Raw genomic sequence first — 17,157 nt, forward strand, 5'->3', positions numbered from 1 at the left:
CCATAAGAAACCTGTTATCCTCTATCTCCCCAAACCATTACATGGCATCAGAGAATCAATCTGATCAAAAAATATATATAAAGCAAAATAAAACATGGAAAGGGCATACATGAATCCGATGTTTAATTCTAGACATACTTCCTTACCTGATGCTGAATCAGGTGGGTCCTGCCCCACCGTCCTTCGCAGTCTCTACAGATTTCCCTTTAAGAATGTCTGCCAGGGTCCCAGGGCTGGAACGACGAGCAAGATCGGACGTCGCAGAGAAAAGCAATCCTTACTACTCCTTCTCGTTCTCCTGATCCAACTTATTCCACGACCCAGGCAAAGACAGCGTCTCACCAGGTAGCACCACCAGCTCCACGGAGTTGGAGTGATCCCATCAAGTAGCTCTCCCGCATCCTCTCTCTGTCACCCTCAGAGACGAGCAGGAAAAACGGTATCAGTCCGTGGCAGAGATCAGGCAGGAGAGAACAGAGGGAAGTAATGCTGCTCACAAAGAAGAGGAAATGATGAAGGAGGCAGTGAGTGGGATGTAGCAGAAAAAGGACAGCAGCGGCGGAAGGGACACCTCCCGATTCCAGCCTAACTCCAAGCCATCTTCGCCCTGTTGTCATAGCACTTTACAACGAACGCTACTGCGCAAGTCAGATATCAGAGTCCCAATGCCTTCTGGGGGTTGTAGTCCTGAGTGTCTCCGGAGCGCGGAAGACGGAGAATTTTTCCTGATTGTTGGAATCAGATTTCTACTGGGCGGAGCTGGAGCGAACCATTGCCTTCTCCTCATTAGCGGTGAGACAGAATTAATTTGATTCCCGTTTTCTGTCCTCAGACTTGGACGCGGGCTCTAAGGAAACCCGCCTCCCGCCTCTGGCGCGGACGAAGCCACGCCCCCAATCCAGGCTCAGTCCCCGTCGCCCGTGGGTGGGGCTTTCCACGGAGGCGTGGCTAGGGTGGGGCGGGGCTCGGGCGCGGCGGGGCGCGGCGGGGCGCGGCGGGGCGCGGCGGGGCGGGGCGAGGCGGGGGTGGGCGGGGCTGGGCGGGGCTGGGCGGGGCTGGGCGGGGCTGGGCGGGGCGGAGGGCGGGGACCCAGTAGGTTTCCGGGCCAGAGCATCCCACCCAGCGACCTCTTCTCTTGAACCGAGAGGCACAGAAGGTCAGGTCCATGGAAGAAGCAACCTTGGCGAGGGTGAGCTCAAGTGTGTGCGCCCTAATGACTGGGGTGCTGCTGGCCCAGTACATGTTCACCTCAAAAAGGAAGGAATACGTACTGTGCATATTCTGGAACTCCCCAGAATTTCCTGCTCAATAACAACAACCCTGGAAAAACACTACCTGATTTCTTTCCTTGGTTCTCCTCTTCTTGATTCTGTAGACCAACTTCTTCCTGCAACGCGATTACATTTCCTTTGTTTGTAAATCACAGCTCCCAAAGCCTATGTCATTTTTCTTGACTGTATTTGAATGTCTTAAAAGGCATCATCATATACGTCACTCATTGGCCCAGATAACTTCCATTGTTGCGGAATGCAAGTGTGTGTGCCTTTAGCACAGTGAAACTGAAACTGTTAGTCTTTCAGCCGTATCCAACTCTTTGTGACCCCATGAGCTGTAGCCTGCCAGGATCCTCTGTCCATGGGATTTCCCAGACAAGAATATTGGAATGGGTTGCCATTTCCTTCTCCAGAGGATCTTTCGGACCCAAGGATTGAACCCGGGTCTCCTGCAGTGCAGGCAGATAGGCCAGACCCAAATGTCAGAGCTCAGAGCAGAGAAAGTTTTATTACAATACCATTCAAGGAGAATGGGTCAAAGGTGCTCAAAAAAAGATAAAATTAAAAACCCTGAACTCCTCGAAATGTTTCAGCAAAAGGCAATTTTAAAGGCAAAGTTGGGGGGAGGTGTCCCAAGGTATGTGATTAGCTCCTACGAAATGGGGACTTGGGCTCATGATAATCAAGTAGTTAATTTCTTCCATTTTGTGGCAGTTTTTAGCATCTGAAAAACTCAGGAAATATCCATGAGATACTATTTTCTGAGTCCTTCAAACAGGAGCTTTGGCAGAGGATACGGGGAGAGATCTATCCTGGGAAGGCCCCATAAGGTCATGATCAGTTACACATGAATGGCTAAATCTACGTTCATTCAACAATTCTTATTGGCTTCATTGTTAGAGGAAAAGATCATTTCCAAGTTCCAGGGCATATGTCAGTATCATTTCAGATGTCTATGCATAGCTTCTGTGTGTTTGTATTTTCCTGGATAAATTTGAAGAAGTTCTTCATATTTTGTGGCATTAACGGTTTGAATATTTCCGCAAGTATTTCCCTTATGCTGTTATTTTTACTTCCTCTGCAGTTTCTTCCATTATTTCAAGGCTGAAAAAATTATATATCACATACAGTTTCAAAGCACAACCTAGCTAAGCACCTAACACTTTTGCATCCTGGTTCTGGAGAAGAAAATGGCAACCCACTCCAGTACTCTTGCCTGGAAAATCCCATGGACAGAGGAGCCTGGTAGGTTACAGTCCATTAGGTCAAAAAGAATGGGACACAACTGAGCGACTTCACTTTCACTTTCCATGACCTACTAGTTGTTTTCTTGTGCAAATCACTGAGCTCTCTGGGCCTCTTTATCACTAAATAAAGATAATACACATGGGTGGTAACAGCACTTGTTATACTTTTTTAATTAAATGAACTATTATACTATTAAGAGCTTGGTTCAATGACATAAAGAGTGCACAGTATATACTGGCTTTTCATTTCCAGAACCCAAATCTTACCTGAATTCAATATATTACACTGACTATATGACGCATGGATCATCGAAAAAGCAAGAGAGTTCCAGAAAAATATCTACTTCTGCTTAATTGACTACACCAAAGCCTTTGACTGTGTGGATCACAACAAACTGTGGAAAATTCTTAGAGAGATGGGACTACCAGACCACCTTACCTGCATCCTGAAAAATCTGTATGGCACTCAAGAAGCAACAGTTAGAACTGGACATGGAACAACAGACTGGTTCCAAATTGGGAAAGGAGTACATCAAGGCTGTATAGAGTCACCCTGATTATTTAACTTATATGTAGAGTACATCATGAGAAATGCCAGACTGCACAAGCTGGAATCAAGATTGCCAGGAGAAATATCAATAACCTCAGATGTGCAGATGACACCACCCTTATGGCAGAAAGCGAAGAAGAACTAAAGAGCCTCTTGATGAAAGGAGAGTGAAAAAGTTGGCTTAAAACTCAACATTCAGAAAACTAAGATCATGGCATCCGTTCCCATCGCTTCATGGTAAATAGATGGATAAGCAGCGGAAACAGTGGCTGACTATTTTTTTGGGCTCCAGAATCACTGCAGATGGTGATTGCAGCCATGAAATTAAAAGATTCTTGCCCCTTGGAAGAAAAGCTATGACCAATCTAGACAGCATATTGAAAAGCAGAGACATTACTTTGCCAACAAAGGTCCATCTAGTCAAAGCTATGGTTTTTCCCATAGTCATGTATGGATGTGAGAGTTGGACCATGAAGAAGGCTGAGTGCGGAATAATTGATACTTTTGAACTGTGGTGTTGGAGAAGACTCTTGAGAGTCCCTTAGACTGCAAAGAGATCCAACCGGTCTATCCTAATGGAAATCAGTCCTGAATATTCATTGGAAGGACTGATGCTGAAGCTGAAACTCCAATACTTTGGCTATCTGATGCGAAGAACTGACTCATTGGAAAAGACCCTGATGCTGGGAAATATTGAGGGCAAGAGGAGAAGGGGACGACAGAGAATGAGATGAGTGGATGGCATCACTGACTGGATGGACATGAATTTGAGCAAGCTCTGGGAGTTGGTGAAGGACAGAGAAGCCTGGCGTGTGCTGCAGTCCATGGGGTCGCACAGAGCCGGACACGACTGAGCAACTGAACTGAACTGATACATCGCATGGCTCACAAGTTTTGGAAAACTGAAAAATTTCCATGGAAGCCTCGCTTTCTTCAAAAACTGAGTGCATCCTACTAATGGGTAACGAGCAGCTCCTGTGTGCCTAGCCACGGGGAGATACAAAATGGACTTGCACAGGTTTCCTGGCCTCCCGGGTTGGAGATGGCGAAGAAGTTGCCCGACTCCATGAGGGGCCCAGCCACTCCAGAACTGGCCCAACTCCACACGCCGCCGCCAGGGGGCGAGCTCTGGCCTCCGGCACCAGCCAACCTGAAGACAGGGCTCCGATCAACGACTCAAGACCGCGCCGGCCATTCCGCGGTGCAGGGTGCAGCCGGCCGCGGAGAGGGCACCCGGCCGGGCCCGGCGGGACGCGGAGCCGCAGCGGGAGGGGGCGCTGCTGGGCCAGGAGAGCGCGGCGCAGAGGAAGTACCGTCTTCGCCGCGCGGCCGGGCAGCCTCAGCCGCGCCGCGCGGGGCTGCGATGTCGTCCCGGGCCAGGCGCGACGATGCGGGCGCCGGGGGCGCGCGGCGGCCCCGGGAGCCCCCGGAGCAGGAGCTGCAGCGGCGCCGGGAGCTGAAGCGGCGGCGGCAGGACGCGCAGCAGCTGCAGCAGCTCAAGCACCTAGAGTCCTTGTGAGTCCGTCACGCCCGTCTCCGTCTCCGACTAATGCTAGGAATGGATCGGGGCCCGGGTCGCGCGGCAGGGTCCGCTCGGGGTCGGCGCTTTAGACGGGATCCTTGGACACCTGGGGGTGGGCCGGTGAGCCCCTCAGACCCCGGCGAGCCGAGAGCCGGTTTTGATCCCGGGCGGCGGGACCCTAGACTCCCAGCGGCTGGCGGGAGGGAGGAAGGCTCCTCCCCCGAGCCTCGTCCGGGACGCGAGCGGTGGCGGCGGGCGCTTCCTCCGCAGGAAGCGGCGGTTTTAGTCCTCGTGCGGCGGCAGCGGTGCTCGGTCAGTATTCGGGGACTAAACCTGGAAGTGCGACTGAGCGCCCTGGTCCTTCCCGCTCTCAGGTCAGGGGGCGCACTGTGAACTGGTTAAAATCCCCGTCCTTTTCATCTTTTGCTATTAATAAGGAAAGAGAAAGCCCAGTCCCGTAATGTTCGTGCGGTGACGAAGAGAAGTAAAGTGGGGTGAGGGCCTGGCTCCTAACTACTCGGGAGGAGCTGTCAGGTAGAAGAGAGCCTAGACTTGTTCTCTCTGGTCCTTAGGATTTTTCACCAGGGATAAGGATGAAAGCTACTAGGAGGCCAGTTCCAGCTCAAAAAGAATTAGGACCTGAGTCAGCGTGGCCTGACTTGGAAGGCAGTGTGCTTCCCAAGCTCCCAAGGGTTGGAGGAGAGTCCAGATGACCACTGACAGAAGGGTGGGTTGTAAAGGAGATTTAAATATAAGGTGGAAAGTTGGATTAATGACCCTTTCGATTCCCTTCTGTTTTTTCCTTCTATAATCAGCTTTAGAGGTCAAACTTAGATTCTAAGTTTGATGTTCAATAAGTTATTTGACTTATTTGTTACAGGCACTTCTCACTGCCTACCTTCTCATGATTGCTGAGACAATGATGTAAGAAAAGGCCCCCAAAGGGTTAATCCTTCATTACTAACCTCTGGGAGCTTTGACACAAAATGCATGCTTTCTTGGAGCCTGGCCTCCTGTGGCTCTTAAGCTGAATGTCACTTCATTTGAAGAACTGGGTATAAACAGAATTAGCCTTTTAGGTATGGTTCAAAGCTTTTTAGATATGGTATCTCCAAAGCAAATTGCTGAAATATTTTCCAGTGGAAAGCTGTGGCATGTCGCAGGTATGGCCTCTTTTAATAAGAATAATGGAGAGAGAGTGAAATTCGCTGTCGTGTCCAACTGTTTGCGACCCCATGGACTGTTCATGGACTTCTCCAGGCCAGAACACTGGAGTGGGTACCTTTTCCCTTCTCCAGGGGATTTTCTCAACCCAGGGTTCAAACCCAGGTCTCCTGCATTACAGGCGGATTCTTTACCATCTGAGCCACCAGGGAAGCCCATAATGGAGGAATAATAGAAATGTGTATAAATTGGGCAGGTGATACAGTCCGTCAGCAGCCATTCATTAGTAACATTAATGCTATGTCTTTAGGGTTTTCTACTTCAAAAACTAAAACATCTCTTTTATCAGGACAGTCCTGCTGCTGCTCAAAAGACAAAACTGCCACACTTTGCTGTTTGATGTCCTTTGTTCAAGGGAAAAACAATCCATAGATTGAGGAAGTGCAGTGTTTCATCCGCAGTGGAACACTCTTCCCAGTTATTTTGGACAGGAGCAAGTTTTACAGGGCGTTTCAAGAGGCGACTTGAAAATAGGGCATGATTGGCTAGGGAGTCAGGGATTTCTTTACAAAGCTTGCACGTCCTCTTATCTAGGGTAAGCTAAACTAAGCTAGGTACCCTGGGCTGAAGGATTGTGATTGGTATATACTAGGTTTCCTTGACGCGAAGCATTTCCCATTAGGGCAGGCTGACTTAGGTTTAGATTTGAACTGGCCACTCCATTTTGTGGGTCCCAAGCTATGGAGGACCTCTGTCCAGAGTTACATGGAAGTTTTTTAAGAGCAGTTTCAACCTTTATGGCTTTCTAGATTTCTTTAGGAGTACCCTGAGAGGCTCAGTTCTTCCGTCTGGTACTGAGCATTGTGGGTGTGGTGATTGTTGAGTGGTTACTTCTGCAGGGAGTAAGTTTCTAAACTGAACTTTCAGTATCACCTAAAAGTTTAGTTTCATCCTCCTGTTCTTTTCTTTGGTAGGAGGAAATAGCAAGTTGGTTAGAGTAGGAGTGAGGATATGATTCCTGAAACAAACAAGTGACATTGAAATGTTTAAAACAAAAATGCTTCCTATGTAACTCTATAATAGAAATGAGCTAACAGCCTATTAGTGGCCTTTTTTTGCCCCTAAGTCCTTTGGTTTCTCTCTCAGAAATTTATTAGCCTGGACTTATAGCAACATAGGTGTGAGGAAGATAATGTTAATTTCATTTTTCTTTTGTAATTAAAAAAAAAACATTGTTTGAGGCAGTGTATTTGCATGTAAATAAATGTAAGTGAAAAAAAAAGCTCCCTCCCTCAGGTGATATCTTATGTATATGTATAATATCCCTTTTCCCATACACACAAATAGAACCATACCAAACACTCTGTCCTCTACACTACTGCTTTCTTGCTTTAACTTAAACTATTTTGGTCTAGTTTTAGGATAATCCGTATCTATTTGACTATTAGGTGATTAGCCATTTTAGAATTTATTGTTTTCCTGATGACATTTTCAGTGTATAAAATTCAGAAAATTAATCATCTCTAAATTCACCTTCTGTGTGCAGCAACTTTGGGGCTCCCCAATTTCCAAGTTGTTGGAGTCAAGATAGCATTTTAAACCAGTCATAGCACCTCGATGCCCTCTCTCAGTAAAATTCCACTAGAGAGGCATTGAAAAGACCTGAGCTGTTCAGTTATCCTACCTCTTTTTCCAACTACATTCTTTTTTAAGAAGGGGGTTATATCCGTTAGGCAGTCACCTTTAAAAGCCAGACACCCACGCTCTGCATTGCATAGTCTAAAATGTGTCAGTGCTTGAAACTGAACATAATTACACCTGAAAGTAATACAGTGTTATATGTTAATTCCATTTCAAGTTTTAAAATTAGTTTGTTGGTTTTTTTTTAAAGGACAGGAGCGGTGGGTGCTGCTTTTGTAGATTTGGCACCAGAAGCCTTTTCCCCAAGTTCCAGCAAAATAATGAAAAGTGGAAATGAGTTGGGAGCATAGGCATGATTTGCGTCCTCAGAACCTGAGGGTCTGAGAGCTATATTGGTGGAAGGGAAAGTACTTTTGCACACAGTCATCTGCTTCTCTAGCAGTAGTTGAGGGCCACCGATTGCCCTACATCCTTGAGTCCAGAGGGGTCAGTAGGGGCATAAAGGGCAGTCAGAGAGCTGCGGAGCAAGTGGCAGTGTGCTCTGCGAACCACAGGCCAGTGGAGAGGATCTTGAATCCAGAGCTGGGGCAAGGGGGAGCCTCTGGGATGGATCACCCCCACCTGCTTCCACTCTGGCAGACCCTTCCCTCTGGCTTAGCTCCCTCCCCGTTGTGCAGTCCCCATCCTTCTTAGAGCACTCACACTGCCATCCCCATGAGCCTCACAGTGTTACAGAAGTTGGAAGTTATGGTAGGTAAATCACCCACAAGTGCAATGACAGATTGGAACCATAATTAGCTCAAGTCTCTTCTTCCCTCACATTTTCCTTGCAGTCTCTTGATTTCCCTTCCTCTAAATATAAAATCATTGTCCTTAGACACCAAGTTAGTTATTATTTGGTCAATTTAAGTGCTGCATCCCAGCAGGATGTGATACAGCATCAGTTTATTCATATTAACATAACATCTCTGACTGCTGGGCCTATTTTATTAACTGTTTTTAAAAGTTATACTGTAGTTTTAGTTTTTACTAAAAATAACCTTTTTTATTTTGGCCTGTAGTTGCTTTTTGGTGATTGAAATGTGTTATGTTCCTATGAACAATGGTTGATGACCAGTTTTTTGTTTGTTTTTTTTTTTCCTTCTAGTTATGAAAAACCTCCTCCTGGGTTTATCAAGGTCAGTGTAAAGTTTGTATTTTGGGTTTTTCTCTGAGACAGATTTGACCAGAACTCAGACTCAGTCACTTGTTATGAAAAACAGCTGCTTAAGGTTTGAAGCTCCTTTATGGTAGTCCTGTCTCTTCTCTGCAGATGGCAGTCAGTTCGTGCACTTTGGGCTTTGTCATAGTCCGTGCTTTGCAGAAGTTTAATCTGCCTAAAACAGATTTTTTATGTCTGTTCTTAGAGACATTAAGAACATGTCCCTAAGACACCACTGCAGGCCCCCTGGGTGTCCTCAGCGCTCGCTCCCCTTCTGTCTGTCTCCCTTGCGACTGCATCTTCTCAAAGCTCTGCTGCCCCATGTTCCTTCTCTGACGCTCCATTGCTGCTTTCTTGAATGTCATCAGTTCAGAGAACAGTGGAGTCTGAGGACATGTGAATCCGTCCAGTCCAGCCCCGCCTGGTGCAGAGTCCCTCCTCCAGCACCCCGGCCACAGTGTCAGCATGTTTCTCTGGGAGTGAGACTTAGAGGACTTAAGACCAAAGTAACCTTTCCTGTTTGGTAGCTTTTAACTTTAAAAAAAATTTTTTTAGGAAACATTCTTCCATTATAAATGTAATATTCCTGGAAACGTGAAAAAATCATAATGTAAAAAACCAGCACCTTAATTATACAGTGCAGTTATTTGGTGGTGAAAATGCATCTCACAAATACAGTATGTATGAGATTATAGAATGTGACAGTGGCCTTCAAGGTCTAATAATCTATTTTACCCTGACACATTGTTTTTATTGTTTCAGGAAACCTTGTTTAATTCTATCTTCTGCCTCATTCCACAAAGCTTCTAAGTTAGCAGAAAATTTTTTGTGATCTTAGAATCTAATTTTTATGCTCTAGAATTAGAACTTGGAGCTCACAGATCATCCCTGTGTAAACATTAGTGACTTTTCTCTAAGAACAGCTACTTTGTTTTTGTAGTAGGCTAGCTCTTCCAGAATAGTTACTTATATTTTCTTTCTCAGTTACAATTTGTCTTTCCAGCTCTTCAGAGGATAACATGATGACATAGGGATCTCCAGCCCATGAGCAAGCCAGGCAGTGCTGTGTTCTCAAGCAGGTGGGAGAGGGCTCTGGTGCTTTTTTTGCCATAGAGCTTACACACTCTTTCCTTTTTCAGGAAGATGAGACTAAGCCAGAAGACTGTATACCAGATGTCCCAGGCAATGAACATGCCAGGGAGTTTCTGGCCCACGCACCAACCAAAGGACTTTGGATGCCACTTGGGAAAGAAGTCAAAGTCATGCAGTGTGAGCATGGAAAGGTTTCAAGTAACACCCTCAATTCACGCAAGTTATAGACCACTGTTTACAAACGAGTTCACTCCTTTTAATTCATTCTCACACCATGCTGTTGAAGTCAGGGCATGATCTCTAGGCAACAGATGAGGAAGCCCCCTTGGTGTGTTAGTCAGTGTCTGGGGTAAGTGGCAGAGCAGCGCCTTGGGTCCAGGGCTTCTGGCTGCAAGGGCGGTGGTCTTCCACAGGACTGTAGCTGCTTGCAGAGTCTATGCTTCAGTAATGTTCCTGTAACAGAAAGGATATTCCATGTAGCAATGCCATGGGGGACGAAGGATGCCTTGGGGGTCACCTTGGGTGACCTTGGGTCCCCTGGGGTCTCCTGGGGTCTCACCTCAGCGTGTCCTCATTAGTGGTGTTAAGGTTTCCCCAGGTGACCTGAGAGGAGCTGTGGGCCACACAGGGTGGGTCTGGACCAGGTGGAGCTGTGTGCACACTATCCACTGCATCAGCATAAGATGGCATTTGAAGAAGGGGTACTGCTGCCTTTGAAGGTATTTGTTTGTACAAAGATCCTTCATGCACACAATTAAAATAGCAGTTCTTCTCCCTTTCCTGCATTCCTCTCACCTCAACCTCTTTTAAAAAGGTTATTTTTAAGTTTATCCCCATGTATCTTGATAACAGGATTACATTCCTGACCCTTGATTTTTCCGATTTCCTTATTATCTGCTCATTTCTAACTGTAGGAGACCAGAACTCAGCTCCTTTTTTCTTCCTCCATCCCATCTCATACACATGCCCTACCTATCTCATTTCCCCAGTAATAGTTATATCATAAATTTAACTAAATAAATCCATTGTGTTTATTATTTTTAGAGTTGAATCATGTATTAAACTGATTATATTTCCTTTTTTAAAAATTAAGTTTAAAAATCACTCCTCTCCTTAATGGGGTAGTTAGTTGTGCTTCACTTTCCATTTTATTGTTCTTTTCATTGACATGCAAATTAAAAGTGTTTAGTCTGGACCAGAACCAGTTTTACATGAAGTTAATAAGCTTAAGCTTTAGGACCCCTTCCTTGCACCTTCGAAAGGCCTTTGGAGTCCCAATAGTGGTCCTGTCTTTCTGTAAAATTTACCAAGTCAAGATTCTCCGTGACCCCAAAAAAGCCCTTCTTCTCCTTAATTTATGTTAGCTTAAGACTTCACAAAACTTTTATCCATCCCAGATGGAAAAATACATGTACACATAACCCTATTGGCAGTGATTTCCATGATCCTAGTGTTATCTAAAGCAGAGCTTCTCAAACTTGGGGTGGGCCTGATACTCTCTATTTCCGATAAGCTCCCAGGTGATGCCAGTCTTGCTGGTCCACTGACCACACTTTGAGTAACAAGTATCACCTCTCCTTTAGTAGAGGTTTTGATCACAGATCATATGGGTCCTTCTTGATACCGCATATCAATTTATGGCATATAAAATTTCTCCTTTTGTCATAAAGACAGACATTTGTTTGAAGGGGACTGCATTTGTATTGAATGCATTTCTTCTTCCCCAGGTGGAACTAACTCAAAATAGTGGGGAGATGCAGAAGGGGCAGGTCAGAGAATCCCTAAACTTCATTCGTTTCCCAGTGGTTTCCTACTACCAACTCTCAGATTGAAATGTGAAGAAGGAAATATTTCCCTGTTGCTACATATTTTCATTAGCTACCAGCATGGAGCAAAATTGGCTAATCCTACCTATAATTCCTGTTCCTGCTTCCTGACCTCCTTAGTTGGAGTTGCTGAATGCCTGTTTAGTTTGCTAGTTCTGCTGTAACAAAGTCCCACAGACTGCATGACTTAAACAAGAAGTTTCTTGTCTCACAGTTCTGGAGGTTCATGATCCAAGGTCAAGGTGTTCTTCTGAGGGCTGGTGTGGAAAGGATATATTCCAGGCCTCTGTAAAAATCCTGTCTCCCAGTAAGGTCATTCTGAGGTACTAGTGGTTAGGACTTTACAGTGGGAAAGCAAAGGGGATGACACAGTTCAACCTATAGCCCAGTTGAAAAAAAAATCACACTTTGTTTTTTGCATGGAATTATTTAGTAAGTACTTGGTTCACTTCTAAAACTCTGCAATTAAAGGATACTTGAGGAAGTAGTTAGTTTCTCTCTTTTCATTAATTATATTTGCTTTTTATCTTTAATATGATCTGATGCTTTATCTTAATTAAGTAAAGATATATTATCTTAAAGAAATATATCCCTTTGTCTTTATTTTAGGTTGGCGCTGTAAACGGTATGGTCACCGAACGGGCGACAAAGAATGCCCTTTCTTTATCAAAGGCAACCAAAAGTTAGAACAGTTCAGAGTAGTAAGTAAAACCCCAGAGTGTCAATTTATATTTACTGGATATGATGAATGTCAGTGAATGAGGCAGTCACCAGTGAACTGGAGTTTCACACAAAATATGTTCCCAAAGCCTTTAAGCCAAAGTATCTGGTGTTAACCGCATCTCTATTAAATTAAATTTGTGTGACAGATTAGTTATTAACAATAAAAAAATGCTTGTTAAAATGATATTTGCCCCTGGAGGAGGAAATGGCAACCCACTCCAGTATTCTTGCCTGGGAAACGCCATGGACAGAGGACCCTGTCCGGCTATAGTCCATGGTGTCACAAAGAGTCAGACACGACTGAGCGACTGAACAACAATAGCAACAACATAGAGAATAAAATCAGTATTTTATAATAAGTTGAAAAGGAGTATAATTATAAAAATTTTGAATCATTGTCATGTACCTGAAACTAATAGAATATTGTAAGCCATCATCCTTCAATAAAGGTGAACAAAAATTGTTTTTTAATTAATAAAACAAAACGGGGCAATGACCAGACAGCTCCCCAGGTTCCGAGTTGGGTACAGGGGCTTGAACTGATGACCCTCTTTTTGCCCCTCTAAAATAAAATAAAAAAAATTTTTTAAAAAATGATATTTGCTATGCCTTGGGAACACTGCCTTTTCCAAAGAGGAATTTTTATCAATTCAGTGAGTCTTTTTGTACTTATGTAAATAATCATATTTCATAAATAAAATAGGATTCTAGTTTCTCAGCCTTTGTCTAAAGACTACATATTTTTGTATCATAAACTGGAAGTATGTATAAATGATATACTCTCTTTGGATGACAATAAAGTCAGTCTGTCATTTCACTTTTTTTTTTTTTGGCTGAGCCATGTGATGTGTAGAATCTGAGTTTCCCAACAAGGGATCAAACCCGTCTCCCCCGCATTGAAAACTCAAGAGTCTTAACCACTGGGCCACCACGGAAGTCCCTTGTCACTTTTCTTAACAAAGTCACCTCCCAGGTGTTAATTCACCATTCAGTAACTATTTTGGTCAATTTAACTATGCTGTTGCTGGATATACTTGGGATTATCAGCATGTCAAACTGGGGTATATAAATATTCTACAAGGATTTTAAGATATTTAAAATATTGGGTTTTCATTTTACTAATTTACAGAAAATATTGTGAATAAATCACTCCTACCCAGAATGTCAGCTTTTACAGTACCTTTAACAGATAATTTGATGATAAATCTCAAAAACTTAAATATATTCATATTTTTAAAATTTCAAAATCTCAATTGATCTAAGGATAAAACAGAACATCAGTATACACAAATAAGAATAACTTTCAGAATTATTTATATGATTAAAAAATAGAAATCGAAGAAAAATAGGAAACAACTGTGGTGTCTAATATGCAACATAATTCACTGCAACATATAAATCATACAGCTTTTAAGAATTATGTTTGAAGAACTTCCCTGGTAATCCAGTGATTAAACCACAGTATCTGGTGTTAACTACAGTGATTAAGAATCCGCCTTACAACGCAGGGGATATGGGTTCAATCCCTGGTCGGGAAACCAAGATCCCACCCACTGCACAGCACTCAAGCCCATACCACAGCTACAGAGACCACGCACTCTGGCGCCTGTGCATAAGCAGAGAGAAGCCCACACGCTGCAACGACGACTCCAAGTGCCCAACTAAGATCCAACGCAGCCAAATAAATGAACATTATTTTTTAAAAAAAGAATTACGTTTTAAAAGAATATGTAATGTCATAGGACAATATTCATGAAAACATAAGGGAAAAAGAATAGAGTTGTATTGATATACATAACATGATTCTATTTTTTGGAAATATGAATAATGACTAGAAGAAGCACACTAAAATATTAACAGTGGATATCCCTAGGTGGTAAGATATCAGATATTTTTAACTTTATGTTTTCTTTGATACAGAGAAGGCAATGGCACCCCACTCCAGTACTCTTGCTTGGAAAATCCCATGGATGGAGGAGGCTGTTAGGCTGCAATCCATGGGGTTGCTAAGAGTCGGACACGACTGAGCAACTTCACTTTCACTTTTCACTTTCATGCATTGGAGAAGGAAATGGCAACCCACTCCAGTGTTCTTGCCTGGAGAATCCCAGGGACGGGGGAGCCTGGTGGGCTGCCGTCTATGGGGTCGCACAGAGTCGGACACGACTGAAGTGACTTAGCGTAGCATAGCATTTCTTTGATATGTAAAAAATTTTATAATATTTTTAAAGATAGTTCACATGCCATGAAATTTTATGTGTATTCATATTTTAAGTAATTTAAGTAGTTTTAAATTATACAAATATAAGAATAAATGCATCTTATTTTAACAGAATGGAAACATTACAGAAAGGTTTTTCACAATTGATTTTTCAAGTCCAATCTTGCCTCTCTCCTCAGAGGGAATTTGTAGTAAGTAGTTTGATGAGTATACTTCTAGATTTCTCTTTGGTCATATACAGTATGTTTTTGTGAACCTATAAATGAGTCATGTATCATTTCCAACTCACTTGTTTGCTTAATAGTATCACTTGATCATCTTTCCATATAGAACAAATAGAATTAATCCCAACATTTCTAACCTTGAGTAGTACTTAATAATGATTTTGCCATGCTTTATCTCCTTATGAAGGCTATGTAAATTATATCCTGTATTTGTATAACTGGGAAATCTTTTTTATAGCCTCTAGGAGTTTTAAATGATGGCAACCCTTAAGAAGGATCAGAACATGGTGAATATAAAATTACCACCAAACAGGAGGAAAAAACTGTTTCCATGAAAGAGGGATTTAATTTTAACAGTCTATGAAGCCAAACCTAACCTTAACCTTCTCTAACCTTCAAGGCACATGAAGATCCCATGTATGACATCATTCGTGAGAATAAAAGACATGAAAAGGATATAAGGTGAGATTGTCCTGATGATAACAATATCCTCTTAAACTTCGAAATTAAAGCTAGAAACTTTATAAATTTAAAAATCCCAGTATTAGAGAAGTGGTTTAGTAAACTGTGAAATATTTGGAAGACTGGGGAAGTCACTGAAAAAAGCCAATGTGTAGGGAATGATCAGGCCAGCCTGTTCTCCTTGGGTTAACTTAAAGCATTGTGTTTGACCCAGCCTTGACTTGCTCGTGTCACTGAAAGTTGGTATTGGCAACTACCATTTATCTTCTCTAGTGTCTTTAAAGATCTGAGCTTTTTTTAAAATTCCTAGACAGGGTGAAAAAACAAGAGGAACTTTGTTGTTGTTGTTAATATAGTTTTGTTTTCAAATTGGTGGTATTGAATCATAATCGTTTGAATTTTTTTTTAGTGAAGTATAGTTGGTTTGCGATATCATGTTAGTACAGCACAGCAATTCAGAAATATATCAACATATAAATATATACACACACATATATTCTTCAGATTCTCTTCCCTTACAGGTTATTACAGAATATTGAATATAATTCCTTGTGCTGAATTATAATTGTTGAGGAGGTAGATTACCTAGCATGGACTTGAGCAGTGGGAGAATGATTTAGGAAAGTATGCATCTGTTAGAAATTATGAAAGTAAGGACTATGGAAACATGCCAGAATACTTAGGACAATGGAAAGAATACAAAATGGCTTGTACACTGGTTACAGTCATATAAAACAGGCATGGAGGTAGACAAGAATGGGGGAAAGATATAAAAATAAATACTGTCTTTAATGAGGTGATTAATTTGTGATTTTTTCACCCTCATTACTGTTCTTCTTTTTTATCTAAAAAAATTTTTTCAAGTTAAGTTGAATATGGTTCTTTGATCAATCTTATGTGTTTAGGATACAACAGTTAAAACAGTTACTGGAGGATTCAACGTCAGATGACGATGGGAGCAGCTCCAGTTCTTCAGAAGATAAAGAGAAACACAAGAAAAAGAAGAAGAAAGAAAAGCATAAGAAGAAGAAGAAGGAAAAGAAAAAGAAGAAAAAACGAAAGCATAAGTCTTCCAAGTCAAATGAGAGTTCGGACTCAGAATGACGAGAGCCTGGCTTGTTCAACATTCTCTTCTCACAAACCAGACACTGTGGCCAAAGATGAGAGGACCGTGGAGGAAGGCGGGGTCGGAGACGAACTGGAGAGACGCCCGGAGGGCGGGGGTGTGGGGTCCCAGGCGAGGGTTCTCACCTGCCTTCCAGGGAGGATGCGAGTTGCCAGGTGCTAGCTCTGGACACGCCTGACTTCAGGCTGGAGAGCTTTTCCCCTTGTGCTCCTCCCTGCTGATCCCTGTGGTTCCCAACTCCTTAGAAATGCCTCGGGCAGGGCGGCCAGATGAAGGGAGTCTCTGAGGAGCTCCTCCCGGTTCTGCCGTAGGTTCCACCTCCAGGGTGGAGCTACTTGTGTAGAGCTCAGGCCTGATTTCCCTCTGCTGCTGAGGATAATAAAAGCTCACTATTTATTTTTCAAATGCATTTACTTTTTTCTTAATGCATGCACATGCTCCAAATTTAAAAGGTACCTAAGGTTTAATTATGAAACTTCTATTTCCTTCCTCCCCCAGCTTCCCAGTTCCCTTTCCCAGTGGCTACCAGTTTTACCAGTTTCTTGTGACATCTTCCAGGAATACTGTCTACATCACAAGCAAGCATAGGGCTTTATTTTTAAGTATAAATACTATACACATTCATCTCCATGTTATGTTTTAACAGTATAATGTTGATTTTAATCGCAAATATATCCTGCACTGCAGCAGCATACGTACAGTGTCTTCATACGGCACATACCACAAGCTCTAAATGGCCACACAATTCCTTGAAGGTACTACAATCATGTAACCATTCCTCTATTGCAATTCAGTTGTTTCCTGTTTGTCATTCTTCAATATCGTGACTTATAATATATATTTGATCACTCACATGACCAGAATATATTTCTCAGATATATTTG

The 17,157-nt window shown here is 42.9% G+C and overlaps 2 protein-coding genes across 7 annotated transcripts in view; one reads left to right on the forward strand and one right to left on the reverse strand.

The window, feature by feature from the left end:
• The window catches only part of BBS9 (Bardet-Biedl syndrome 9), a 474,880-nt gene extending 474,253 nt beyond the window's left edge, over nt 1-627 (reverse strand). For all 3 annotated transcript variants that reach the window (XM_059885659.1, XM_005205480.5, XM_005205478.5), the window contains exon 1: nt 147-627. The gene's annotated coding sequence lies outside the window, so the exon portion shown is untranslated. The remainder of the gene's footprint in view (nt 1-146) is intronic.
• RP9 (RP9 pre-mRNA splicing factor) lies at nt 565-16,678 on the forward strand. 4 transcript variants are annotated; one of them, XM_003585971.5, is made up of 6 exons: nt 4,391-4,586; nt 8,546-8,576; nt 9,739-9,868; nt 12,127-12,218; nt 15,086-15,147; nt 16,053-16,678. In XM_003585971.5, the coding sequence occupies exons 1-6, from the start codon at nt 4,435-4,437 to the stop codon at nt 16,249-16,251; spliced, it is 666 nt and encodes a 221-aa protein (XP_003586019.3). In that variant the 5' UTR covers nt 4,391-4,434; the 3' UTR covers nt 16,252-16,678. The 4 variants fall into 4 exon arrangements, with proteins under 4 accessions (XP_059741867.1, XP_059741866.1, XP_059741865.1 ...); XM_059885884.1 differs by lacking the exons at nt 4,391-4,586; nt 12,127-12,218 and adding an exon at nt 565-792; XM_059885883.1 differs by lacking the exons at nt 12,127-12,218; nt 16,053-16,678 and having other exon boundaries at nt 3,367-4,586; nt 15,086-15,146.
• Nucleotides 16,679-17,157: the final 479 nt, after the last annotated feature.

This window comes from Bos taurus, chromosome 4 (genome assembly GCF_002263795.3).
Source record: "Bos taurus isolate L1 Dominette 01449 registration number 42190680 breed Hereford chromosome 4, ARS-UCD2.0, whole genome shotgun sequence".
Lineage (NCBI taxonomy): Eukaryota > Metazoa > Chordata > Mammalia > Artiodactyla > Bovidae > Bos > Bos taurus.

Excerpts from the sequence above, each read along its gene's own strand:
- RP9 (XM_003585971.5), top strand. The coding sequence starts at position 4,435 with ATGTCGTCCCGGGCCAGGCGCGACGATGCGGGCGCCGGGGGCGCGCGG. Across the intron at positions 4,587-8,545 it reads CTCAAGCACCTAGAGTCCTT|TTATGAAAAACCTCCTCCTG; the intron begins GTGAGTCCGTCA and ends TTTTCCTTCTAG. Across the intron at positions 8,577-9,738 it reads CTCCTCCTGGGTTTATCAAG|GAAGATGAGACTAAGCCAGA; the intron begins GTCAGTGTAAAG and ends TTCCTTTTTCAG.